This window comes from Ursus americanus, chromosome 18 (genome assembly GCF_024610735.1).
Source record: "Ursus americanus isolate L20-20 chromosome 18, mUrsAme1.1.p, whole genome shotgun sequence".
NCBI lineage: Eukaryota > Metazoa > Chordata > Mammalia > Carnivora > Ursidae > Ursus > Ursus americanus.
In genome coordinates, this window is record NC_142144.1 from 15,023,237 (window position 1) to 15,050,971 (window position 27,735).

At 47.5% G+C, this 27,735-nt stretch overlaps 1 protein-coding gene across 1 annotated transcript in view; it reads left to right on the top strand.

Moving 5' to 3' along the window:
* BRINP1 (BMP/retinoic acid inducible neural specific 1) overlaps window positions 1–27,735 on the top strand; it is a 171,524-nt gene that overhangs the window by 139,663 nt on the left and 4,126 nt on the right. The window contains exons 6-7 of the mRNA XM_045791189.2: window positions 1,726–1,962; window positions 6,285–6,507. Coding sequence (XP_045647145.1) covers window positions 1,726–1,962; window positions 6,285–6,507 — 460 coding nt within the window. The remainder of the gene's footprint in view (window positions 1–1,725; window positions 1,963–6,284; window positions 6,508–27,735) is intronic.

Below are 27,735 nucleotides of genomic sequence, written 5' to 3' on the forward strand. Positions count from 1 at the left end.
GAGGCTTAGGCAGTGTGAGGGACTTGCCTGGGATGTGAAGGGGGTAAGGAGAGGGGCCTGACTAGCAATGCCCAGCTTTTAACTACCTCCTGGGACCCTGCCGTAAGAGGTGCTGGAGGCCATCTTCTTTCCCTCAATGCCCTTCTGAACACAGTCTTTTTTAGCTGCCGGATGAAGACAGGTTGAAATGATGGCGCTTCATTTTTTTTAAATAATTTTGAAAGTGGGGAGGGGATGTAGAAACACAACTGTGAAGTAGAAGGAGAGAAATGCCAAGCTTATTCAGCAAACCCCTGATGAGTAGGATGAGGGGGTGTCCCTGAAGCATGAATGGGAAAAAATGTAATCCAGGGAACACAGTTATTTTTCACACAGTGGGTCGTTAAGCCATTACCTGCATATGCACTGGTGGCTAAAACTGTCAGCAGCCCCAAATGAGGTAGAGAGAAATGTCTTAGGTAACGTGCTTTCATGAATTAATTTGGGCCGGAGTTGTCCTTCCAGTTGGACACCCTGGGCCATAGCCTGCTGTGCTCGCATCCCAGGGGTATGTGAGTAGTGCACGTGCCCAGAGAAATCCTTCTCCATCCTCGGCTTTCAGGCATTGAGGCTCTGAATAGGCAGGTGTAGGGAAAAGACTACAAGGTGTGGTCCAGAGTGTTGGTCCTGGAGCCGCGGGCTCGTCACTTCCCCTCCAGGGGCCTTGGCCTCTTCATATTTAGAGCAAAGAAGAAAAGAGAAATAACCCTCTCTCATGTCATCCTGCACTGATATTATTTTTATGATGCACTGGTCTTATTAAATTATACTGCTGTCCTTATGTTACTCTTATCCTTGTAATTTACCAAAGTGTCCCCATTATCCCCAGGATGAAGTCCAAATTCCTTAGCATCTGATAAAACCCTGCACCCTTTGGCACCTGCTCCCCTCTGAAACCTGTTCCCCTGCAGCCCTGCACCCCCACCCATCCAAATTCATTTCATTCACCAGCAACTCCCAGACATGCGCATCCTTATTCTTGCTGTTCCTCTCCTTAGAATGTGCTTCCTGTTCTCTTTACATGATATGGTCTCTTATTTACCTTTTAAGCAGCCCAAATGCCGTCTCCCCTAGAAAGGCTTCCCGGCTATCCGAGCAGGGTTATTCGCCGCCTTCTGCTCTCCTGTCGCCTCATATGTGGCTGTCTGTGCTGCAGGTCTATAAAGCAATGTTATGATGACGTGTGTCCGTGTCTGTCCCTGCTGACCATACTGTAAACGCCCCAAGGGCAAGGATCATGTCTTTTTCATCTCTATGGACCTAGTGCCTAGCTCAGGACCTGTGCTTCAGAACTAGAGTCATAAATATTTGAAGAAAGGAACACAGAAGAAGTGAAGGAAATAAAAAAAAGGAAACAATCATCTCGTGCTTTCGATAAGGGTTTCTCCCCAAATGGAAAAGCTGTAGGCCGGACCCGGCTCTGGCCTCAGTCCTCAAGTTGTGGAATAAAGCATGCCTTTCCGGGGTGGCCAAGGTCATGATTTGGAGGAGTTTAAGTAGGAGCATTGCAACCGGAGGCCTCGCCAACGGGGCCCTGTCTGGATCCAGGCAGGCCCAGAAGTATTTTGGTTACAATACCCGGGGAGAAAGCTAGCAGCTTTAGATTTCCACGCATCACCTTTCAAAGCTGTTAATGAAACACCTTCTTTAACCTTTCTTTTTTCCCTTCTTGCTGTTCTCAAACAGGTCTTCAGATCATCTTCCCTCAGTATCTGCAAGAGAAGTTTGTCCAGTCGGCCTTAAGCTACATCATGTGCAACGGTGAGGGGGAGTACGTGTGTCGGAACAGCCAGTGTAGATGTCAGTGCGCCGAGGAGTTCCCACAGTGCAACTGCCCCATCACCGACATCCAGATCATGGAGTACACGCTGGCCAACATGGCCAAGGCTTGGGCCGAAGCCTATAAGGACCTGGAGAATTCAGGTAGAGAACCTGGTAGTACTGTCTAGAGCCAAGTCTAGAAGAGGAAACTGTCTAACTGGAATTAGGACCCACCATGAGGGAATATCCAGTGACCCCAACTCTTTCACTTGGGAGGGACCAGAGCCAGGTCTTAGATGTCATGGGGGAGGTACTCAGTCAGTCTCCATCGAATGGAGTAATGAATCACATAATCGAGTGTGTGGTCCTAAGATGTATTGTCTGTACTGCACGCAGAAGGCAGAGGAATGCCACGTAACACAGGGAGGCCTCTGCGGAATGGAGAGTCAAAATTATCTGTATTGATTCCTGAATCCATGCGTGTGTGTCTAAACAAATAACACGCGTGCATGTGTAAACAGGTATGTGTGTAGGTTTTCATCCATGTACATATAGATCGGTATGGATACGGATGTGGACATCCAAAGAATTCACAGCTTGTCAAAGCCCAAGTGACTTTTCAAGTACTTAGCTATCTCCTGCTTTTCGTGGCTAGGAAAATTTGTGGTTATGAATTTCGGGGGAGGAAAGTCTCCCCAGGGCCATAAAGTGGGTGAGGGGCAAAGTGGGAGCTCGGCCTCCACAGAGCTTCTAGCGATTGTGAAAGCCAGACATGAATCGTAGAACCATACAAATAATTGTGACCTTTTAATCAGGTGTGTGAAGAAGGAGCAAATCTGTGGAGGGGGAGTTTTCCGCGGCCAGGAGGGTTGGGCAGGGCAGCAGAGGCGAGTTGGGGAAGAGCATCTGTGACGCAGAAATCGGTGGGTGATCACATGTCAGCCAGTGGGAGGCCATCCCAAGGTGCCCAGGAGGGAGAGGCCAGTGACGTGGTCAGCATGATGGTGGAGGTGGGAAAAATGGGGAAGGGGCAGACATGCCGAGATATTTAGAGCTTGGTGTTACATTGGCTATGCGAATTGAAGAGATGGGTGTTGAGATTCAAGAGCTTTTTTTAGGTATGTTTGTTCGACAATTTGATGGACGCTGGTACCATTCGCTGAGCTAGAACACCTTGGGAGGTTGGGAAAAAAAGACTGTGTGCTCAGCATTGGACATGAAAAGCTTGGGAAGCCTTGAGACTTCCAAGAAGTGATGCCAAGTAAATACTTGGCATTTAATACCTCAGCTATCTGCTAAATAAATGGACATATGCAGAGAGCACTACTGTTGAAAAAAAACAGCAACAACTTAATATTCCTTAAATTTATCACAACAACCGCATTACAGCGAGTAGTGACGTTCCTGTATCCTAGAGGACCGAGGGTGCCGAGACCCAGTGTCTTCCCCGGGGTCACGTCGTTAGCAAACGACAGGGTTGGTAATGGAATCCCTGATTCCAAATCCAGTGCCTGTAGCAGCTTCTGGAACTTTATTAATTCTTCTTTACCCCCTAGGCCTCAGTTCCCTCATCTGATAAATGAGAGGACATGTTTGTGGTTTTCATATTTGAATTTATTTAAATGTTTAGTCGAGAAGGCCTTTGATCGAACAAAATCATACCTTGGAGCCGCTGTTCACCCCAGGTGAAAGCTGAGCCGTACTGAGCTGTGTTTGAAAACCACTGGTTTCCATGAACTCTGAGCCCCCAGCCAGCTTGCGGAGCCTGCGATGCACGAGCGATTCCGCTCTCCCGCAGCTCACGTGGGTCTGGGGCTGCCCTATGAACCTGCACCCATCAGTTCATTTAAAATCCCAGAGATTCAGAGAAGAGAGGCTCATGACGGAAATGTGTTACAACCATTATTTGGCCTCAAACAAAAGAAGCATTTGATAAAATGCTTTTGCAGAGAGATTCCACCGATTGCTAAAAAGCAGAGGGGAACGCCGGCTGCGTGCACGAGCAGTAAGGGTTTTTAGCATCTAATCCTATTCCCAAGGAGGAGAAACCACGTTCAGTGGGGGGGTGGATGCGTAAGGAGACACAGCTGAGATGCTGCAGAGTAGCTAATAGGCCACGGAAACGAAATCCGTGGCACTTTCTCCCCCACAAGAGCACATACTCGCTCCAGATAGCTTGTGTTTGTCCATTTGGAATGGTTTTACCCATTAAGACGAATCCACCCATCTCCACATGTATATGTGGCTTGTGCATGTGTGTTTTCCTCCTTTTCATTTCAGGCAATGGCCTTAATGCCCCAGCCAACCAGGCACTTTGGAGGGATTAATGACCCGCCAAAAGGGGAAAGCCAGTGATTCCTTCACCGTCGGAGTGCTGGTAGTCAAATAGAACCAACTCAGTTTACACAGCCAAATGGGGCTGTGTCTACACCTCCATTATTGGGAGGGAACCGGTGTACTTTGAGTCAAGAAAATGAAATCATTTTAACTTTTAAATCGTATATCCCTATCTGACCCAGATTCAGGTTCACTGAAACGACTGTTGCGTCCTTCCAGGTCCACAGAGCCTTGCACAGGAGGCATAACTTCCCCGGGGTGGGGTGGGCAGCCAAAGAGCACAGAGTCATTAGGGCCAGCCCCCTGCCTCCAGCCAGCTCCCCGAATGAATCAGTCAGCACGGTCGTCTGATATCCTTCCAATCCTACGCTGTCACGTATCCCCTGAGCACTTCCTGTACGTCGAGAACTATTTAGGCAGATGCAGTCAGATGTCACTCTCTCAAGATTTGCACGGGGTGCCAGGTTGCCTGTTTGACATATGGGGAAACTGAGGTATTGAAAGCATGATGGTCGTACAGCTGCTCAGGGGCCGAGATGTGGTTTGGTCTCCTGCATGTCCGACTGTCAATAAAGACGTGCTGGAAGTTTCGTGGGATTCCAAGAATCCTGTTTTCAGCACCTTTTACTTATTTTTATCCCAATATACTGGTCCTCCTTATGTGTTCAGAGTAAGTGTATAATGTTGAGTAAGAGAATAAGATTCAGAGCCTGGCTAGAGTTCTAATTCTACCATTTACTAGCTGTGTGACCTTGGGAAGTTAACTGACTTCTCTGTGTCCTAGTTTCTATAAAAGGAGGCACTGAAAGTACCCACCTCATAGGTTTGCTGTGAAATCACTTATATGGGTTAGGTGTTCCAGACTGAGTGTGGTGCTGATTGAAAGCTATGTAGGCATTTTTAAAAATAAAATGAATGCCTAATGGACCTGAAATTTCCTTGTAGGTTTTATAACACGAACTGAAAGTACTAAGCTGCAAATTTATGTGTATATATATATATATATATATATATATCTCCCCAAGCATTTAGTTGGTTTTTTTTTCCTACAATATGATCAACCTCTTAATTCTTTTCCCAATAGTGGGGGGAGGGATGGCAGGGGTGAATATTATATTAAAAAAAAACAACAGCTCAGATTTGAGTCCTGCCTCTTGTCACTCCCAGGCTGTTCTACCTTCAGAAAATTATTTCCCCACTCTGGGCCTCAGTTTCCCTCTAGGCAGAACCAGAAAACTGGCCTAGAGAATCTCTAAGGCCGTGTCAAGTAGTAGCAAATACTGAAACTCTGAAACACAGAACCACACCCTGAGGCAGAAAACTTCGCCCCGGGGACCCAAGATTTGCCCCCGTCTCTTCAGTGTGGGTGTCCCCCAAATGGGACATTACGTGAAAGGGTACACAACCTCCAGTGGGACTGGATCGCACTGTGGGGAGGTTGACCCACCTCCGTTCCCCCTCAACCCTGCAGATGACACCAAAGAGAACTTTCGAGTTGGTGCTAATACACCTTTAGCACTTGTCTATCACTCACGACCTTCCCGGATGTCTCCATGAGAGCAGGAGCAAGGGTTTGAGCGTTTACCTGGCAACGGTATCGGTCCAGGATCTGTTAACACAGTTTACATTGTATTTGCGTCTCCAGCTTTATTTTTTAAAACTTTATTTTATTTTATTTTTATTATGTTCAATGAGTCCAGCTTTATTTTTATAGCTCCCATTCTGTTGAAGGCACGTGAGGGAGGTTTTCTAATGCAGAATTGGATTTTTAAAAAGTGGTTTAATTGATTCCAAGAAAATATCAAGTAGAAGTACACGTGGGATGTGACTATCGTTACCAAGCTGGCACTCAGATGACCGAAGTTTGGGAAGCCCGGTTTCCCGTGGGGACGCAGGCTGCACGTTTCACTCCCGTGGCGGCAAAGGAAACGGACCGTCCCTGAAAGTGCGGTGGCCCTTGCATGGCGTGGTCAGAGCAGAGCAGGCCGGGGCAGCGTTCGTGGGCCTCGAAGGAGGACGTTGTATCTGCAAGCCTGCTGGGTTGGTCGGTGGGGCGAAGCGTGCGAGGCAAGCTCAGATGGGGGCTGTGGCGCTCCGATGGGGGCTGCGGCGCTCAGCCCTTCTCTCTGCCCTTTGTCTCCTGCCAGACGAGTTTAAATCCTTCATGAAGCGTCTCCCCAGCAACCACTTCCTGACCATCGGGAGCATCCATCAGCACTGGGGCAACGACTGGGACCTGCAGAACCGGTACAAGCTTCTGCAGAGCGCCACCGAGGCCCAGAGGCAGAAGATCCAGCGCACGGCCCGCAAGCTCTTCGGCCTCAGCGTGCGCTGCCGGCACAACCCCAACCACCAGCTGCCCCGGGAGAGGTAAGTGCGGCCCCCACCAGCCGCCGCTGCGGCCCAGACCAGTGCTAGCGTCTAGCTTCCTTCACTGTTGCCCCGGGGGATGCCCGGCCGATGATGCCCTTGTCGGTGGCGTGCCAGGCCTTGTGCGGTCCAGACCCGCTGTTTTCTGGATCGTCTCGCTTCTCTGCTACTGTGCTGGCTGTGCTTGGATTTCTCACTGTTTCCTGAATATGTCCTGACCTTTCAGCCTCTGCGTTCTGTCTGGTCTGATCCATCGGACTGTGGAAGGGAGCCGACAATAGCCCTGATTGCCATGTGACATTATTCTGGTTGCTTACAACGTATTATCTACTTAATTTTACTCGACAAAGCAGATTTTTAGCATCCCCGTCTTTCATGGTGAAGAAACTGGGTTAACTCATCCCTCAGCTACTTTTGGAGAGTCTTTGATCAGGGCCTGGCGTCAGCGAACCAAACGAGGCACAGACCTTGAACTGTTTAAGGAGGTACTCCCTGGCCGAGTCATCATGGGAGTGCAAGGTTCTCACCTGAGAGTGGGAGCCTCCGTAAATGTCTGCACGCCTCACTTGCCTCCCTCAGGGCAGACGGGGCTGAAGCTCCCAGGTCTTCACAGACCTTTGCGCTTATTTACTCTCCCTGGAACCCCTAAGGAGGGAGCCAGGATTAAAATCCAGGCCTCTCAGACTCCATTCTCGCAGGGCATGGATAAGCTGCATCTGGGCCTTTCTGTAGGCTCCCTCTAACGGTCCCACGAGGGCGGGCTTGGGGGCTGCGCACACAGTTCAGCCAGTGCAGCTGGGCCTCTACTCATGCCTACGTGGGCGGTTTGCGTTCAGCTTTATTCAGGGAGAAGAGATCCACTCTGTAAAAGAGCAAGGCTAAGGGGCATCCGGGTGGCTCAGTCAGCTCAGCGTCTCACTCGCGGGTTTCTGCTCAGGTCCTGATCTCCCGGCCTCTGAGATGAAGCCCTGAGCTGGGCTCTGCCCTCAGTGGGAGTCTCTCCCTCTGCCCCTTTCCGTGCTCGCTCTCTTTCTCTCTCTCTCTCAAATAAATCCATCTTTAAAAAACTAAATAGAAGAGTAAGGCTAAGTCACATTTACTTAACAGATTCGCTGCCAGCCACATGTTTATATATGTGATTGCTCGCCCATTGTGCAGATCAAACGAGCTTAGAGGTCCCGAACTGCAGGACAAGAGTGCACCAGCCGTTCTCCGCAGGAGATGACTGTGCCCCCGGGGAACAGTTAGAAATGTCTGAAGACATTGTGGAGTATGATAATGGATGTGGGGGTGCTACTGCAAGGGGCAGTCCCACAACAAAGAATTATCCTTCTCCAAAAAAGGGGCGAACAGATCCCCCAGCTCTATGGTTCTACGTACTGTGTTCTCCATCAGCCTGCTGTACAGGCGCTCAGAGATTAAAGACCACTACGCTCCCCGAAGCATCTCCCTCATCCCAACCACCTCTGTGCACCTGCTCGTTTTCCTCTGATTTTTTCAGACTCGGATCAAATGCCGCCTCCTCCATGAAGTCTTTCCTGATTGCACTAGCCAATACAGAAGACTCCTTAAGTCCACATTACATTAAAGCCCCCTGCCTGTCTTCCCAATTTCTCCACTATGAAGTCTCCTCCTTACACGCTTGCCTGTGCTTATCTCTGTTTTTCCCATTCCTTCCAACTCTGAACGCATGGCTCTGCACCTTGCTGAGGAACCACAGAGAATTTGCTCTGCCCTCACTTGTTGCAGGACAGCGGTCCAGTCACAAAGTGGCTTCCTTGTCATCTGCAGCCAGTGCCCAAACCGCCACCATGAGCGAGTGCCTAAAGGAGATTCCATCTAGGCTTCTGTCACCGGTCCTGCCTCGGGCACGGGGGGGGGGGGGGGTTCGGAAATGAGCACAGTAAACAGTGCTGTGAACCATGTCTTTCCGGAGGGGGGGGTTCTGTTAGCAATCATGAAAAGCTCCATATATATATATAATATTAGCTTGGCTGGGCTGCCGTAGCCAAGTAGCACAGCCTGAGTGGTTTAGACCCCAGAAATGTATGTTCTCACAGTTCTGGAGGCTGGAAGTCTGAGACTGATGTGTCAGCAGAGTTGGTTTCTTCTCAGTCCTCTCTCTGTGGTTGTACATGGTCGCCTTCTCCTTGTGTCCTCACGTGGCGTTCCCTTTGTGCATCTCTGTGTCCCGATCTCTTCTTATAAGGACACCAGTCCGACTGGGTTGGGGCTCACCTCGGTGACCTAATTTTACCTTAATTACCTCTTCAAAGTCGCTTTCTCTCCTCAGAGAGGGAAGCGCAGGGATGGGAAGAACACCAAACAGAATCGGGGGCTAGACGGAGATCATGCCTTCCCATTAGCAAGCTGTGTGACCTTCCGCAAATCACTTCCCTATGCTGAGTGCAGATGTCCACATCTCTTCCCGTGCAAGCTGTCGGGCTAGAAATGTCCCGCTGCCACCAGCACCTTCAAACAAAGAACTCGCAGTGTTGCCTTCTTTCCTCCTGAGATGAGAAAACTTGCCCTAATCACAGCATCCCTCCTCTACTCACCTGGAGAGGATGTCTAGAACTCCACCTTGGCAAGTCAGTCAATTATGTTCATTTAACAAGTATTGAATGCTGGGTACTGGGGGGTGCCAGGCGCAGAAACTCGGCTCCGCGTGGATTCCTCTGAAGCCTTCCCAGGAGAGCTGAACCTCCTGGCTGGCTGTGAGCTGCTTCCTGACATCCGAATCGGAGCCTTTAATGAGTGTTTCTCACACCAGCAGGCAGGGCACCTCCCCGCCATGGAGCGGTGTCAGACAAAGGTGCTAACACAGGGGACCTGGGGCCACCTGAGCTGAGCGAGCTGGAATTTGCAAATGAGGCCATTGCTCTGCTGTAATTTGTCTGTGAGCTGGGCTCCAGGGGAGAGGAGTCCACCAGATGCCATCGCTCCCCTGTGTCACAGGGATTTTTACATGCATCGTGGAGGGGTGGTGGTGTCCGGGCAGGGGCGGGAGAGGGAAAGAGCACGGGGCTTTAACCCACACGGACTGGGTCCACATCCTGGCTCCATCATTCACCAGCCACGAGGCTCTCTGTAAGTCCCTGCACCTCCCGGCAACGTGGGTTAATAACACTTGCCTTCGGATTAAGTATGAGGACTAAGATTGAAAAAATTTTTAAAAACCTATAACATGCCTGATTCCGTTAAGAGAGGGGCCGGGGGGAGGGAAAGAAGGTGCTCTCACTACATATTTATATTCTAAAGGCCAGGCACTGTTCTAAGCACCTTATATGAATTAGCTCATTTCCTCCTCACTGCAACCTTAGGAACTAGGTACTTTCACTATCTTACTATTTCAATTCTACAGGTAAAGGAATTGAGGCACAGAGAGCTTAATAATATACCCAAGGTCAATAAATGTTAATTATTATACTGTTACTTCAAAGAGGTGTTTGCCTATAAAATTAAGTGGTAGGTCAAGTCTAGATAATTGGGGCTTAGTTTTAAGGCACCCTGGAACCTTAACACTGGGCTGGAAGGCGAAAGGGGCATTCTGCTTTTCATTTGCTGCCAGGGAACTCACCCCAAGACTCAGGGGCTCAAAACAACACTTTATTATCAACTCTCGTGATTCCGTAGGTTGACGGGGGCACAGCCGGGGGGTCTCTCAAGTTGGCCGGGGCTGGGCTCCTCCGAGGGCTGGACTGGGCTGGACGTCCAAGATGACTCACGCCCACGGCTGGCCGGCTGCTGGCTCTCGGCTGGGAGCTCAGCTGAGGCTGCCGGGCAGACTGCCTACACGTGCCCTGTCCATGTGGCCCGGGCTTCTGGCAGCACGACAGCACCTTCAGACCACAAGGAAGCTGTACGAAATCTTCTGTTTCAGCTCTGGATGTGAGACAGAGTCCCCTCCACCATATTCTATGGGCCGAAGTCCAGCCCGGATTCAGCCAAGGGAGTGACTATTGGGCGGTGTGGGTCTCTGGGGGCAGAGGGAATCTTTTTTTGGAGATTAGGTATTACAGGATAAATTGAGTATAAATAGAGCTAGAGGTGCCCATCTTATCTGTAGGGCAAACAAGATTCATTATAAAACATAACAGCTTCTTACCGAGCAGCTATTATAACAAACAGGAAAGCTGGTAAGTGTAAAGATTCCAGAGTCAGACTGCCTGGGTTCAAAGCCCAGGTTGGTCAGCGGGCTTATCCTGTAACCCTGGGGAAGTTAGCACTGGCTTTGGGCCTCAACTTTCTCATGTGTAAAATGGGGCTAATAATAGCACCAACCTTCTAAAGCTGTTTTGAAGATTAGATGCTTTATTCCACATAAAATGCTTAGAACAGTGCCCGGCACATGGAAACACTCAATACACGTCAGCTATTTTCCTTCCTGTTATTTTTACCAGGCACCGATATTTTGCATGTGAGTTACTTAGCCCGTGGTAATACTCAGGAAGTCTAAGTGTTGGTAATGATGGATAGATATAGATATAGATATAGATAGATAGGTAGATATATAGATAGATATAGATATAGATATAGATATAGATATAGATATAGATATAGATATAGATATAGATAGATATAGATAGATATATAGATAGATATAGATATAGATATAGATATAGATAGATATAGATATATCTCATCTAGTCCTCACACTATCTCTACAAGGTTGATGCCATTTGATTTGACTTACAGATGAGGGAACTGAGGAGGCAGAGATGTAATTAACTTGCTCAAGGTCACTGGGCAGGTAAGCGGCAGGACTGGAATTGTCTCGCGGTCCCATTGGTGGCCTTGCTGGTCAAGGGCTGAGGGCAGGCTCTGAGCAGTGTGCAGCGGCAAAGACAGGCAGCCGTGCTTGGTTAGGGCACCGTGGTTTGAGTGCATGATGACCTCACTAAGGTCATAGGGGTGGTGATGGATAGGGATTAGAATTTTATAGGCTGGAGTGTAGTGTGCTGAGATTTAGGACATGGCCCCAGCTGTGGAATCCTGAATCATCAACTCTGGAGCCCAGGCAGATGTCCTTATCTGGCAACAGTAAATCATCCCATTCTATGAGTAGGGAAGTTAAGGCACAGAGATGTTAATTGACTTGCTGGAAATCACACGGCAGGCAAGAGGCAGGATTCAAATGTTGGCAGTCCTTTCCTATAACCTTTAAGCTCTTCCTCCTGTTTCCAAGGATGATGGTCCAGTGCGTTCAAATCACCTGCTTAGACCACAAACTGCATGGTGATGGAAATCACCCCACTCTCCTTGCAAAGAAGGGACTGAGGACAGACGGATGGAGGGAGGGAGGGAGAAAGGGGGAAAATGGGGGAAGGTAGGAAGGAAAGGAGGGAAGGGGCAAGGGGGAGAATAAAGCAGCAGAGAATCAGTGTGGCCAGTGCCAAATTCAGCAGGCTTCTGTGCAATTCTGTAAACACTGAATGACCACCTAACCTCCCAGCCCAACACCAGACTCTGGAAGGCACCTAAAGAAACAAGCAATAGGGCCTTTGTCTTCAAAACATCATTATTTAGTGGCAGGGTGTGCTTTTGAAAAGGACACAGCTTTGAACCAGAGGACCTGAGTTCAGATCGCGGCTCTGTCCTGCGTGGGCCACATTAAATCCATAGCGGGTCTCTAGCGGGTGTTCCAGGGGACACCGGGTGCAGAATGTGTGCCTTGGGGGGGGGGGCAGGTGCAGGCTGGGTAGTGAATGATGACACCTCAGCTTTCCCCAGAGCAGCTCTTCATCCATTTTCTTTATGGGAAGTCTGAATTAGAACTCGCTTGGGAAAATAAGGGGATCCTTTTTCCTTAAACAATTTGAAAACAACTGGACTCCATTACGTTGAGGTCTTGCCCAACCGTAGGAGAAATATCACTCAGAGAGAATCACAGTTGAACTCCGAAATATGAATATAAGGTCAGTAATTAAATCTTAGTCAGTTTTAATGAGTGGCCCAAATTACAATGGCTTTTTTTTTTTTAAGATTTTATTTATTTATTTGACAGAGAGTGGGAGAGAGAGAAAGCACAAGCAGGGGGAGCGGCAGAGGGAGAGGGAAAAGTAGGTTCCCCACTGAGCATGGAGCTGATGCAGGGCCCAAACTGAGGACTCTGGGATCATGACCTGAGCTGAAGGCAGATGCTTAGCCGATGGAGCCACCCAGGTGCCCCTACAATGGCCTTTTAACTGTGTCTCCCAGAGTCTGTTGTACCCACTTTCCAATCTATGTTCCATGAGGCGGTCAGAATTATTACTTAAGAAGCAAATTCCATCTTGCTGCATCCCTGCTTAAAGCCTTCGGTAACTAATCACTGCTCTTAGGAGGAAGAGCAAAATCTTAAGCTGACCTAGAGGTCTGCCACGATCTGGCGCCTGCCTACTTCCTCCCTCTCTGCTGCATGCCTCTTCTTGGCTGTCAGGGCTGCGACCCCCCGATCTCTCATTTCACTAAATGCACATGCTTCTTCCCACTCTGCAGGGCTTCACACAGGCTCTTCCCTCTATCTGGAATGTTCTCTCCTTTTCCTCTACTGCAGTAGCTTTTGCGTTGTCTTTCAGATCTCAGCTCCAAAGGCTGTGTTCCTTGCACTGAAAGGTGTCAGGACCTGTTTGATATGCTTTCCTAACATCCCGACTTCCCAAATAAAGCCCCCAACCTCAGTTTACTATAATACCTTTGCCTATCTGTTTATTCATGCCTGTCTGTCTTATGAGACCATCAGCTCTGGGCTGATGTGTCTGTATCCACGTTCTTTTTTTTTTTTTTTAAAGATTTTATTTATTTATTTGACACAGAGAGAGAGAAAGCCAGCGAGAGAGGGAACACAAGCAGGGGGAATGGGAGAGGAAGAAGCAGGCTCCCAGCAGAAGAGGCTGATGCGGGGCTCGATCCCAGAACGCCGGGATCACGCCCTGAGCTGAAGGCAGACGCTTAACGACTGAGCCACCCAGGTGCCCCTGTACCCATGTTATTGACCACTTTAACACCCTAACTTCCTAGCATGGTAATCGGCACACAGTTGCTAGTCAAAAAACTTTGTTCACTGAATGGACAAATAAATTATTTTCTACTTGGAATGGGGTCCCAAAGGCATGGCGACATAATATTTTACAATTGTGTCCCGTGACCATGTAAATAATTTAATGATTTTTCCACATATACTGTGTATGGTTAGATTGTCTTCCTCATTCATAAGTGAAGAAACTGAGGCGGGGGTGGTGGTGAAGTGACTTGTCTAAGGTCACTCAGGGAATCTGTGACTACACCAGGATTAAAACTGAGGCCCTCAGACTGTGACAGTCCAAGCTGTATGGTCAGATGGAAACTGTAGATGGAGACTGTCTTCAGCTGACCTGGATCCGGATCCTGAAAGTATCTCTTGCTACATATGTGACTTTGTGAAAGGTACCCTAGTAGAAGAAAAAGAGAAAAAAGAAACAAAGAAACAAAAGGGGGACAAAAATAGGCACTTTCCAGAGTGTATGAAATTCAATGAGATGAAGAAAAATCCCTAGCGCTGAGTGGGTTCTTCATGTCAGTGTGATTGGTGTTTCTTTGCTGCATGCTGTCCCCTGATTTTTGTAGAGGTTAGACTATTATTAAGGCAAAGCAGATCCATGGCACTTTAACTTGAGGGCAGGCAGTATAATTATTGGCATTTTCCAATGACTCTTGGTCTTTGGTTTATTTTTACTTCTCATATTCACATGGCCTTGACCCAGCAGTCTGGGCCCTCGCCAAGCACAATGTAATTATGCATTGTTGAGATGAGAATCTCTTGGGGGCGTCCACCTCAGGCTCCAGTCCTGGGGCCATACCTTCTGAACCCATGTCAGCTTTTAACATATTTCCTGCTCCACACGGTGTTTAATTGGTGTCTATGGAAAGATTCTGGCTCCCAAGATAATCGTTAGCCCTATTATGAGGACCCTCCATATCCACACTGGTTTTGATTCTTCTCTCTGAGCCCTATACTTACTTGCCTCGGGATTTAATCTCCATAGACTCCTGCAGTGGGGCAGAGGGATAGGGCTTCTTATATTTTATTGAACTGAAGTTAGGTTCAGTTTATTAGACTGAAACAGTCTCTTCTCTGCTACTTATTACATGTGTGACCTCCACAAATCTCTAAACCTGCCCGAGCCCTCTGTTTCCTCATCTGTACCCTCAGGATGATAAGAATAGCTACCCTGTAGAGTTGACGTCCCAGTCAATTTATACGATATATGTGAAAACTCTTTGTAACTTATAAAGAAATGTGCAGGTACAATTTTAACGTAATCAAGAGCACAGGGGTAGTCGACCTTAGATATGTGATGAGGACACTGTTTCTGCCTCCAAGAAATGGATGTTTCCACTGGAGAAGACAAAGCGTGAGCCCAACCGCACGTAACAGTCCAGTAGAGAGGCAGTGGGATTTAAGATACCTGAGACTTCACGCTCTGGAGTCCGACAGGCCAAGAAGAAGGTGCAATTACTAACAATGTAAACTTGGCACAGTATCAGGTTTCTGAGCTTCACTTTTCTAATTGGTATGGTAGAGATAAAAATAATACCTAAGGTTGGAAAATCCATAAAAGACCATGTACGCCACTTTTAGCCTATAGTAAGATGTCAAAGCCCACGGTTCCTTATCAGGCAAAATTAGAGACCAATAATTTGTCAGCTAATTGCAGAAGTTAAGTTAAAAATAGGGAATCCTAAAATGTATATACATGCCGCACATATCTAAACACATTTTATTTTAACTTAAAATATATACATGCATATTCCTTGGCCAGCCTTTTGAAGTAGGGCCAGAATCTTTTTTGAGGGTGCTGGTATATTCTGTTTGACATTTTGCTGGCTTTCTTGCATAAACCACACCCGTCATTGTATAACATTTCCAACTTCAGTTTATTCAAAGTGGAGCAACAGTTTAAAAACTCTTAGGAAACAATCTAAACATTTGTAGATTTTCATGTCCCCTCCTAATCATTTTCAGGTACTTCCCCTTTATTTCAGTCGATGACATTTTTTTCCCCCAGCAAATGTCTTTCTAGAATTTGTTCATAGAATTCAAATTAGTTTCCACAGAAAAAGACAGCTCATATTTAATTGATTTATTTGACTTTGATTTCCATGATATTATCATAGCAAATACAACTGGCACAAGCAGATGTGGGAACAAGGGTGCTCGTTACTTGGAAGGAAAGGAGGCACGTGGGCTTTGTCGATGCGTAACCAACCAGTCATGAGCATTCAGTGAGCATCACACATTGATCGGAGGGCAGGGAGAGTGTCAGCTGTGTGGCGAGTCACCCACGTGGAGGTCAATTACACGAGCTTGTCCTGAGACAGCAGCTCTTATTCCTACTAACTTGCCACGGCTAGCTGGACAACTTGCAGAAGGCCATACCATAAGAAAAAAAGGTAATGGTAATATGAGTTCACATATATACCAGGCACGGTTTTAAGTGCCTTACGTACATTTACTCATTGAATCCTTACAACAAGCCGACGAAGTAGATTCTGTTATGGTTCCCATTGTAAAAACAGAATTTGAGCAGCAGTAGAGGTAAGAAGGGAGAGAAATACGTTCCTACTGGGGAAGACTGGAGAATCCCCTTGCCTCTTTGCCTGGATTAATCTATTCATCCTTTAACTTTCAGATCAAACCCCCATTTCTTAGGGATGATTGCCCGGACACACTGAACCAGTTTGCGATGTCCTACGGGATGTCTTTACTACATCCCGCATGGCAGTTTTTTCCAACCCTTGGCTCATTTGCAATTGTGTGTTTCATCCCAGACTTCCCCGTCTTGACCACAGATTGCATGAGGGCAGTGACCAGTGTATCTCCCCAGCCCGCAGTGACGGATAAAGTTGCCTGGCCCCCAGCGATACAGTGCTTGCTGAGGGAGCTTTTGAGATGGAAGTTGCAGGATGATCATGCTTTGCACTTGGGGTGGAGAGAATGGTTTTCTATTCCAGAAAACAACATATCAAGAATTGACTGTAAGATTAATTTCATCCAGAGTGGGGAATCAGAAAACAGGGAGCGCAGGGAAAAAAAAGAACATGAGTGCATGGGCTTTGGAACCAGACAGTCCGGCGTTCAATCCTGGGGTGAGCTGTGCGCTCAGTGTCTTCTGGTCCTAAGCGCCATCATCTGTAAAATGAGGAGAAAAACAGGACGTTCCCCACCAAGTTATTGTAAAGATTACCCAAGATATATATGCAGTGTTCTTAGCGTATAGTAGGTGGTCAATAAACAGTAACTCTTAGTGTATTTGTCTTAACTGTTACTGAATAAGATTAGACCTGTATGTTGAGATGAAACTATGGAGGAATTGAATACTTAACTATAAATTTGTATATTATCAGTTAGCTGATGAGTAGTTATTGGGAGAAAAAAATTAGAAGGAATGCTGTGGTTTAGTCAATGTTCTCTGCTAGCCATTTGAAGTATGAGCTAGAGAGTCAATGGAATCTCTCTCCCTGTAAAAGGATCCAGTATTTCTTCCCTGTGTTGACATGAGCTCTACCACTGATCTGTGGACCACAGCAGTGGCTCTCAAACTGCAGTGGGCTTCCCGATCACCTTGAGGGTTTTTGAAAATAGATTGCTGGGCCCCACCCCCAGCGTTTCTGATTCAGCAGGTTCCTAGGTCCCTGATGATAGTGATATTGCTGGTCTGGGGACCACGCGAACCTTGGATTAGAGCATTGCCCTCACTGATGTAAACACAGTGTCCCCTCACTCAGTAGAAACTAAGCAAAAATGAATTCCCCTAAATGAATCCTACAGGATATTGTGATGTGTGTGTGTGTGTGTGTGTGTGTGTGTGTGTGTGTGTGTGTGTGTGTGTTGGGGGAAATGAAGTGATGTCTTTGACTGAAAACATTTAGAAAATGTTGAATTAAAAAAAAAAAAAACCCTAAATAGAGATAGGGTTATGTGCCTATAGTTTCTCAAACTTTTTGGCCATAGAACCCTTTCTTCTTGAAGTTTTTCAAGAGATTGGGTTCCTCAGTCCACAGCCAGGGAAGAGTGCCTTACACCAGATTAAGAGGTAGGGAAACAGATTATTTGGTGTGGTGACCACAGATACCCCTCCTGTCAGCAGATCCTCATCCTCCAGCTTGTCTCCTTTGACTCGAGTTTCTAACACCTTCTGCGGAAGCAGGTGCTAATCCTTTGCATCCCAGCAGGTACTGCGCCTGCTGAGAAGTGGCACGACTGCCCGCCAGCAGCAGCCAAAGCAACAGCAGGAAGGTACTCGGTTTCGGGTATAATTAGAGAATAAATTTACCCCTTTGGGCTTAGGGACATTCCTAACCTTTCAAAGTGAACTAAGACAAATACCTTATGTGCAGGTTATTTTACTTTGCAGAGGGCTTTCCCGTTAGTGATTTGACTTGATCCTTATACATAATAACCTGTCGGGGAGCTAGAGCAAGGATTAGTCTCCCCATTTACAGGTAAGAAAACTGAGGCTCACAGGAAGTCAGGACTGGCCCAACATCCTGAAATAATACTCCTTCTGTTGCCATCCTACATAGACATAGTTCTTTGTTCTTGTCAAAGACTATTTACATTAATCTTCATTTATTCATCTGTTCATTCCTTCATCCAATGAATATTTAGCGAGTGCCGACTGGGTGCTGGGAACTATGCAAAGGGTAGTGGTGGAGTGGTAGACGAGACCAGGGGAGCTTTACCTTAGGAATTTGAGGCTCAGAAAGGTAAATGACCTAAAATTACGCAATCACAAAATCTCATCACCATCAGGGAATCTGAACGATCAGCTGATGTCTTCCTGTCATTTTATGAAAGAGTAAAACGAAACCAAATGGAGAAGTGTGTTGGCCAGAGAAGCTTGTATTAGTTTGGTGTTGCTGTGTAACAAAGTACCACACATTTGGAGGCTTTAAAGCAACAGATCTTTATTATGTCACAGTTTCTTGGGTCAGGAGTCTGGGCGGGGTACAGCTGGGTCTCTTGCCTGCACCTCACAGGCAGAAATAAAGATGGGGACGTTCTGGGGCAGAACCCACTTCCCAGCTCATGCAGGTTGTGGACAGAATGCACTGCCTTGTGGTTGGCGACTGAGGTCATGATTTCCTTGCTGGTTGTTGGCCAGGGTCTGCTCTTAGCTCCCTGCACGTGGACTCTGCCATCTTCAAAGGAACCAAGGTGCAGAGGATCCTTCCGGTGCTGCAGACCTCAGAGCTCTCGTTCTGCTAGTAGCCAGACAAAGCTCTCTGCTTGTAAAGGGGCACGCCTGATTAGATGAGGCACACCTAGATAATCTACCTTTCTTTAGGTCAACGGTGCCCAGTAACAGAACACAATCATGGGAGAGATATCTTATTGTTTTCACAGGTCCTGGGGATTGGTGCCTGGAATCTTGGGGAACGAAGGGCCATATTTAGAATTCTGCCTAGTACAGTAACACAGGCTGGTAGAAATGGAATTGAGAAGAGATCGTCTCAGTTCTCTTTGGGGCTCATGGTATAGAGTAGTGTGAATATCTATCGCTATATAAGTAGTTGACCCAAACTTAGGGGCTTAACGCACCAACCATCATATTATGCTTATGATCTCCGGGTCAGGAATTTGTGCCCGAACTGGCTGAGCACTTCCTCTGTTTCACGTGGAGTTGACTTGAAGTCACCGGCTGGAATTCACCTGGTAGCTGGGTGGGGCCGGAGGTTCCAAGAAGCTTCACTCCCATGTCTGGTGCCTTGGAAGAGATGGCCAGAGGCTGGACTCGGCTGCGCACTCTCCCTCCCCAGGGTTTCTCCCTGTGATCGCTGCCGTGCGGTGGTCAGAATGCTGGTAAGTGGTCTCAGCTCCTAGAGGGAGTTTTCCAAGAACAGGAAGTAAAAGCTGCAAGTTTCTTGAGATCGGAGTCCATAAACTGGGTGAATTGCTTCTGCCTTCTTGGATTGGTCAAAAAAGGGGTAGAATCCTCCGAGATTTCAAGGGAAGGGAATATAGATCCGTCTCTGAGAGGATCTGTGAGCTACCTGTTGTACATAGCGGGTTTTGTTTATTTTTTGCAGTGTAATACATTTTAGTAGAAAGAAGAGGTGCATTCTTCAGAGACCTTGTGAAGAAATGTTTTGTAATACAAAATTGCCCTTTGGAACCTTTGTCAATCAAGATTGTTGTTCAGCGTATTTATCTTAAGTTTCCCTCCCCTTGCTATATGTTTCAACATAGGTGCATAATTTGTTATTGTTGTCTTGTTTTCCTGGAAGCTGGTTAAAGGGAGAGAATGTTCCATAATATGAGCTCATTATTTGGGCCGTGTGTAGTGTGGGTATTGGAAGCGGGAAGGAAGAGGATCCTGGCAGTTGCTGCGTATTTCAGTTATGGAATAATTCCAAGTATGTGTTCTAGAATCAGGAAAATAACTATCGGAAATAACCCCTGGACCCACTGTGAGACAGACCAAGCTCAAACTCCATTGATTACTTGACCTCCATGAGCACTTATTCTGACTGGTGGACCGCAGACATTTTTGTCTCCGGGAATTAGTATCCGTTCAGGTCCAGTGTCCAGTAATCCTTGAGAAGTGTGACTATTTCCTCTCCCCCGTGCATACTCACCCCAGGTAAAATGGTACCGTTCTGGCAGTGCTTCTTCAAGGGGATGATTCTGGCTCTGAGCGTCTGCTGCTTGTGGGACTTCAAGCAAGGCCCACAACCTGTCTGGGCTCTGTTTCCCGTGGACCCGGTCTGGTCTAAGCATCATTCAGCTCCGGGACTCTGAAAATCTGTCACTCTAAACCCACAGACAGCTCTCCCTGGAGTAAATTGCTACTTTGATAGTCCCTGACCTACTCATTTTTGTGTGTGTGTGTATGTGTTTGTGGGGGGAGGATAGCAATTTGGTGACAAAGACCTATTCTGAATGTGTATTAAACTGTCCTATTACAGAAGAGGTACAAACCCACAGATAACCCCAGGCTGGCTCAGGGCAGCTGACTGTCAGTCACAGAAGCCTACAAGTGCCCTCCCCAGCACGGGGCAATGAAGCTTTTAACTAAGAATGTCTTTGGCATTTCTTTTCTTTTCTTTTTTTTTTTTTTTTTAAGATTTTATTTATTTATCTGACAGAGATAGAGACAGCCAGTGAGAGAGGGAACACAAGCAGGGGGAGTGGGAGAGGAAGAAGCAGGCTCATAGCAGAGGAGCCTGATGTGTGGCTCGATCCCACAACGCCGGGATCATGCCCTGAGCCGAAGGCAGACGCTTAACCGCTGTGCCACCCAGGCGCCCCTTGGCATTTCTTTTCTATTTATGGGGGTAAAAAGAAGGCAGCCTGTGAGGCAGAACCCCGTGGCAACCCAAGGGTGTAGGGTCTGGGTGAGGGGCCGGGAGATGTTTGCCGCTGGCTGGGTTTCGCTGTGAGTGATGGGCAGGGTTCGTTCTAACAGACACTACGAGGCAGATGTCCACTCTCATCCCTGTTTGTCATTCTGCATTTGTAGCAAGTAGGGCAGTTGACTCACTCAGCTGACGTAAGGCCAGAAAATAAGCATCTTCAGACCTTTTCTGTTGTTTTTAGTTTAGCTTTTTTTCTCCCCGCCACCCCCCCCCCCGGGGCTCAGAAGTGGCTTCCTGTTCGGAATAGAATCTAGAGGCTCAGAGGACTGAGTCAGAAATAGAACGAAGGTCTTACAGTATCTGTGGATAGCTCTTTCTTACCCCCCATCAGAGCCACTTCCAATTCACCTCCCCACGTCCGCCCCCCGAGTTGGCCAGCAAGCTCACAATGGGCGAGTTATAATCCCAGCGATGAGACAGCTCACGGGTGACCTGCAGTAAGTCACGTCCCCTCCCTCAACCGAGTTGTTCCTATCATTAAAGTGAGATGCACGATCCCCTCTCAACCCCACCCACAGCCCCCAAAAGAGTTGTGAAGATCAAATTACAGCACCAAACAGAAGAGTTTTAGAAAGTTTAAAAGTGATATAAAAATGCAAAGGGCTATGGCCTTCATAGTAGAGTTCTGGTTGTTTTAAAGGACAGTTTTTTTAAATCAATGCTTTAGTGAAGTATTACAGACCTATAGAAAGTTGAAAAGATCCCAAGTGCACGGCAAGATGAATTTTCACGAGGTGAGTTCACACACGTCACCAGCAGCACCCGGATACAAAATAAAGAGCACCCGTTATGAGCACGGCAGAGCCCCACCTGTGGCCTCTTCTGGGCACGCCCCACCTGCTCCCTGGGGGAGCGACTTCCCATGCTACGCACCGCGGCTCAGTTTTGCTTCTTTCTCTACCGAATAGCTACTTGAGTACATACTTTCAGTTTTTCGAATTTGCTGCACCAATTTTCTCTCCTGCCACAGGAGAGCCTCCCTTGCTCCACATCCTTTCGCTCATACTTAGCGGTCCCCATCTTTTTGATTTGTGGTTTTGTATTCTTTTAGCCATCCTGCTGAAGTATGTAGTTCATCGGAGTTTTAATTGGCATTATCGTGATGACTAATGAAGTGGAGTTTCATGTACTCCGTGGTCTTTTGAATGTCCTCTTTTATGAAGTGCCTGTTCATATCGTTTGCCTATTTTCCCTTTTGATTATCAGATTTCTTCTTACCGCTTTGTAGTTCCTTTTTTCTTTCTTTCTCTTTCTTTCTTTCTTTCTTTCTTTCTTTCTTTCTTTCTTTCTTTCTTTCTTCTTTCATCTCTTTCTTTCTCTCTCTTCTCTCTCTTCTTTCCTTCCTTCCTTTCCCCTACCTTCTTTTTTCTTTCTTTCTTTCTTCCTGGCACAAATCACATATTAAACAGTTTAATGAGTACATTGTCAAGAAAAATAAAAATTGTGATAATTGCATCTACTCTGGTTTAAAGAGCAGTGTAAGAGGCCCCCTGACTAGCCCAGCATCCAACCAGGGTAGGAGTTACTTATATATTATAAATACAGTCTTTGGCCAGAGGCATTGCAAATATACTCTCTAATGAAGGGTTGTTGTTTTATTCTTTCAATGGTATCTTTTGATGGATATAGTTTATCTTAATATAGCCCTGTGAATCATTTTTTTCCTTTACGATGAGCTGTTTTAAGAAATCTCTGCTTCCTCCAATATCATTATAATGTTCCCCTATGTTTTCTTCTAATGAAGCTGTTTGGTTGATGTTGGTAGTTTCATTATTATTATTTTACTTTTCCCATTTAGATCCACAATTCATCTGTTTATGATTTGGGGATACATGAGAGATTAATGTCAAGAAGAGGTTTTGTTCTTGTTGCTGTTTTTATGTCAGTATTCAACTGACCCAGTGATGACGTTTATTGAATTCTGTCCCTGGATTTATAATCTATAATTACTTATTTCAAAGGGACTGTTTTCTGTGCAAGCCAGAGAAACACAATAGTTTGTTTTCAGGAGACATAGTGTGTACCTACTATATGTTGGAGGCTTTATATACGTATCTTACCCGTTTCTCAAAAGTACTGTATTATTACTCCATTCTGTAGCTGAGAAAACAGAAACTTTGGAAGGACAAGCAATTAGCCAAAGGTTAAATAATGAGGAGTGGAGCTATGATTCAATACGCTATCTTGCCTCCAAAGCCCATGTCTTGCCTTTTCTTCAAGTCTCACGGTGACAGCATTCATTAGGACTGTGGAGGGTGAGTAACCAGAGAGACGAGGGTATTAAGCTATAATCAACTGAGCTGTTCTAGTAACTGAGAGGAATATTTTTACTTGTAGCATTTATAAAACGCAGTTAGTTGTTCTTTGCCTTCAGTGACAATAACGGTTAAGGGTCAGTCCAAACAGTCTTGCACTGCAAACCTCCTGGGAGCTTTGCGTTACTGATTCTAGTTCTGAGGACAAAGCACATGGTACGCGTTACCCTCCCCATTTGACAGATAAGGAAACTGAGAATCAAAGAGGTCAAGTAACTTAGCCAAGGTCACATAGCAAGGTCAAATATCCAATAGCAAACAGTGGTAGAGCGGGGTCCAGGATTTATTTAACTAGCTGACTCCCACCCCCGTGATCACTTCAGCTCCCTGCCCCAGTCACTGACGGAGGTGACCACTACGGTACATTAAGACCGGACTGAAGTCCATTAGACCCGATTAGCCCCTTTCTACTTTCTAGCCTTTAGGTCTTAGTCTCTCATTCTTCTGCCTGACTACTGCCAGGAGCCATAAAGCACTCTTGCAGCCCTCCACCTGGGAGCTGCCCTTTCCACCTTTCTGTCATTCCCAAACAGACTTCCAGGTCCTTCCTTCACCTGCCTCCAGCACATCCATGCCCCAAAACAAAATGCTGAATTTGAATATGCAGCCGATGTTACCTGTCACCTCCTTCCAGACACAGAACTGTGTAATTGCAATAATTGTCTCACTATCCTCCCCGATGAAGCTCCTGACAACCTGATTTTAAAGACTCCATTGATTTTTACAGGGCTATTCTCGCCATTCCTCCTTCTACCCTCTACCTCTGTCCTCTGTAAATCAGACCTATTATTTCTTCCATGATTCCAAATTACAAGGCATTTTCATCATGGCCAGGCACTACAAAATTCTTCTTTTGGTCTTTCCTTCCTTATGGCTATGAGCCATTCATTCCATGAGGCTCTGACGTCATGTGAAGAACCCAGACAAGCAGGGAAAACAGGTTATTAAGGCAATGATAGAAACTCAATGAGGGGAATACTTAAAAGCTAAATATTTATCTGGGGGAAATGAGGAACACAGAGTAGGTCTGATGGCCAGTATAATTCACATTAGCACATCCATAAACCAAGGTTTCCTACAGTTGAGCCCTGAACATTTTGACACCATTGACATATTCATTTTCATGAGCACCTTGCCTTTAACACACACACACACACACACACACACACACACACACACACGTGCACATGCATGCAAGTGCGCACATACAGTCCTGCACAACACAACCAAAAAACGGTGCATCGTTAGAAGCCTAGAACAACTGTTTGCCTTCCCAGCCCAGTCTGGGTCCACAGCGGGTACATTTTGTGGAGTATCATGGAATTACTCAGACACCCATTATAGTGTCAAAGAAATGCCAAGGAAGCAGCACAGGGCATAAATAAAAGAATAATTCAGAGCTCCAATTTAATTTTTTTTCATTTCCTCTTCCCTTTTGAATAAACACTCCTGGTAAGCAAATGGGAGTTATGGATTAGAGTTTTCTATTTTAGCCTAGATCTGTTCCCCCCTCCATCTCCTTGGCACTCGATTTGTGTGATCTTCCCTAAAATGCCACTGGCCCGGCACTGCATTCCTGTCTTAGGCAAAACCTCCAATTAAAATCAGCAGGGAGTTTGCTTGAATTAGGAATCCCAGCCTGGGCTCCCCACCCGGTTGGTTCTGAAAGGGAAGTGTGCGTCTTTGAAGGCTCTGATGGGAAGCCCTGGGTGGCAAAGCCTCTGTCCTCCAAATGACGAGCAACTCCAGCTGTGTCCCTGGGAGACCTGTCAGGTCGCCAGAAAATCCTGGCTGAGGCAAAGACAGAGGCCTGCGGGGGAGCATGGCCCAGAGCCTAGCCTCTGCTCCAGCGTGGGTTATAGAGGGTAGGGAAAGTACACTGGGGATTGGAGGGAACACTGGGTCTGGATCCAGACATGCCGAGCTCTGATCTGCTACATCCATGCTGTGTGACCGTGGGAAAGTCACAGTCCCTCTCTGGCCTTCGGTATCCTCTCAGTAGAATGAAAATCGCAAAGGCGTCCTATCTCGGGGGGTTGATGTGAGCATAGGAGGAACACAGCCACGATGTAGAAGGGGCTCAAGAAACACTGATCCTTCACCTAAGCCCCAGAGTCTCAATGTTCAGGGCTAAACGTGAGGGGGATGAGATGAGCTGAACATTTCTCAGTCTTCTTCTGGAAGGTTTTCTGCTTCTGTGGTCCACCCTGCTGCATGTGGCCCTCAGAGGGAGCCCACCCATCTGGTTCCAAGGTTTTCCAGCTTTAAAAATAAAAATGCTTGCTGCCCTCACCTCCTCCCTCCCCCCGCCCCCGTCAGAATGAATTGAAATCACATCCAACAGAAAGATGCTGATTTGGATGTACTGGAGTCCATCTTTGGCTGCAAACGGAAGAGGCTCGGGATCCCCAGGGACAGAGGAAAACATCTGAAAACTTGGTCCTCACTGCCTTGCACCGACTGCCTTGCAGTGGGGCTGTGTCAGCCCTTCGTGAGACCCTCCCTCTGGAGCCGGCCTATTAAGCCTCTCCTCTGTTGCCAGGGTTGAGGCAGGCTGTCACCAGCTAGCCTGGGAAATGGTATTTATAGATCACAGTCCCTCCTACCCCTGGTCCCCAGCCTCTCCCCGAGCACTCGAGCACTCGTCCGTGAGCTCCAATTATCTGTGAATGGAGGAGAGGGGTCCCGGCAGGTCCAGAGGAAGCGAGGAATGTGATAATAGGCCCTTCACACTCCAACTTTCGGTATTTTTCCATGATTTCAGTTTACTTCTCTTCTCGTGGCCTGTGTCCTTCTTCCTCTTGCTGCATCATTGTAATTTCACATTACGGTACGCAGCACATGCCTGGCAGCGCTGGGGTTGGAGAGCGTGGAATGGGAACGTGGAGTGACTCCGTCGCGGATCTCGCTCCTCAAGCGCTCCGTGTCTCCGTCTGTGACTCAGCGGCTCCGTCGGGCTGCTCGGGAGAGCCTCCAGCACAGTGCCTGCGAGACAGTGAGGGCTCCAGACTTGTAAGCCGCCCCGTGCCTTGGCTGGTCTCGGGTGCTTTGCGCAGTGGAGCATTGCCACGTTTCCAAATATCCATGCTCACTCCCCAGGCAACTGGCTGGAGATGGAGAAAGTGTAGGAGATCGGTCTGGTTGAGGCAGAGTCCACATCATTGGAAGTTGCTTATGTCAAGAACAAACCCTCAAAACACTGGAATGAGCTTGTCTTTCTGATGTTGCTCTTTCCACAAAAGGAAGTATTGAAAAGCAGAAGAAAGTTCGCTGAGGTTGGGAATCGGGGCTCTCACTAGTGACATTGCTCCCCGTCTCTGACACCGAGTCCCCGCTTCTCAGCAAAGGCCGAATTGCCCTCGGGTGGCCCACCCAGCGTCCACGTGCCCTGCGCCTGTGAGTTAGGACAAACGCAGGCTTGGCTGAGCTTCTGTGTTTCCGTGCTGCCCACTCTGATTTCATTCCCTCCTCTTCTCCGTCTCCAGTCACCTGCTCGGGCCACCGTCCCGTCTGGGCTCACGGTCGCTCACGGTCGCCCCTGCAGTATCCAACACCAAGTCCGCTTCTCCTCTTGCCGCCCTTCCCCGTACTCCACCTCCCTCCTCCTTGTTCCCTTTCCTCCTGCCCCGGGCCTCGTGCTCCCTGCCCCCTCCCCCCTGCACGCAGCCTCGCTCTAAGTCCTCTGGCTGTATCATTAATGCCTTCTTTGATACAGCCCACAACCTCATGATTATTCTGAGGTCAGGAGCTGCAGGTGCCACGCAGCTCGCCGATGCGCCTCAGAGGGCCTCTGTCCCCAATCCCTCCTGCTCGACAGGGCTGGAATCCTAATTCGCCACTAGCCCCGTCGCTTGTGGCTGCATCACCGGGGACTTTCATCTTTTTCTTTCCCCCAACCAACGATTCTGAGGGCTCAGCCACAATGAGGCATTGATTCAAGGAGTGGGGGCTGCAGTGCTGACAAAGGGTCCCAATGATGAGACACGAGAAAGGGGGTGCTCGACGGAGTTATAGAATGCCTCGCAGATGGGAACAGAGGAGCTCTAAATGGGGTACTGTCCTGTCACTTGGAGAGGGAGTGACAGGGGCAAGTGTGGGCCATTTGAAAGAGGCATTTTGGAATGACGCTCTGGTCAGATGGAACCGTGCAATCAGAGACGTGTGGCGGGCCCCTGCAGCTCACAAAAATGTCAGATGACTCATAGCCAATATTCAGTCAATGTTCTGGTTTGGGAGGTGGGAGCCACAGGGCTCATTATTATCCCAGCTCCGTTTCCCGAAGGCTGGGCCTGCTGCTGTTCTCCAGGCTGTAATAGGATTGGTCTCGTGAAGCAGAGGCTGGGGAGGCCTGGAGCCGTGTGGGCGGACGGTATCGAGAACGAATACTGCAGCCCGGAGGGGAGAGAAGACACATTGGGTTATTTCATTGTTGCTGTTGTTGTTTTAATGAAAAATACAAGACAAATATTAATTTTGTGGTTCATTCATTCAGCAAACATTCACTGATACCACAAACAGTGAGGGAGCCGTG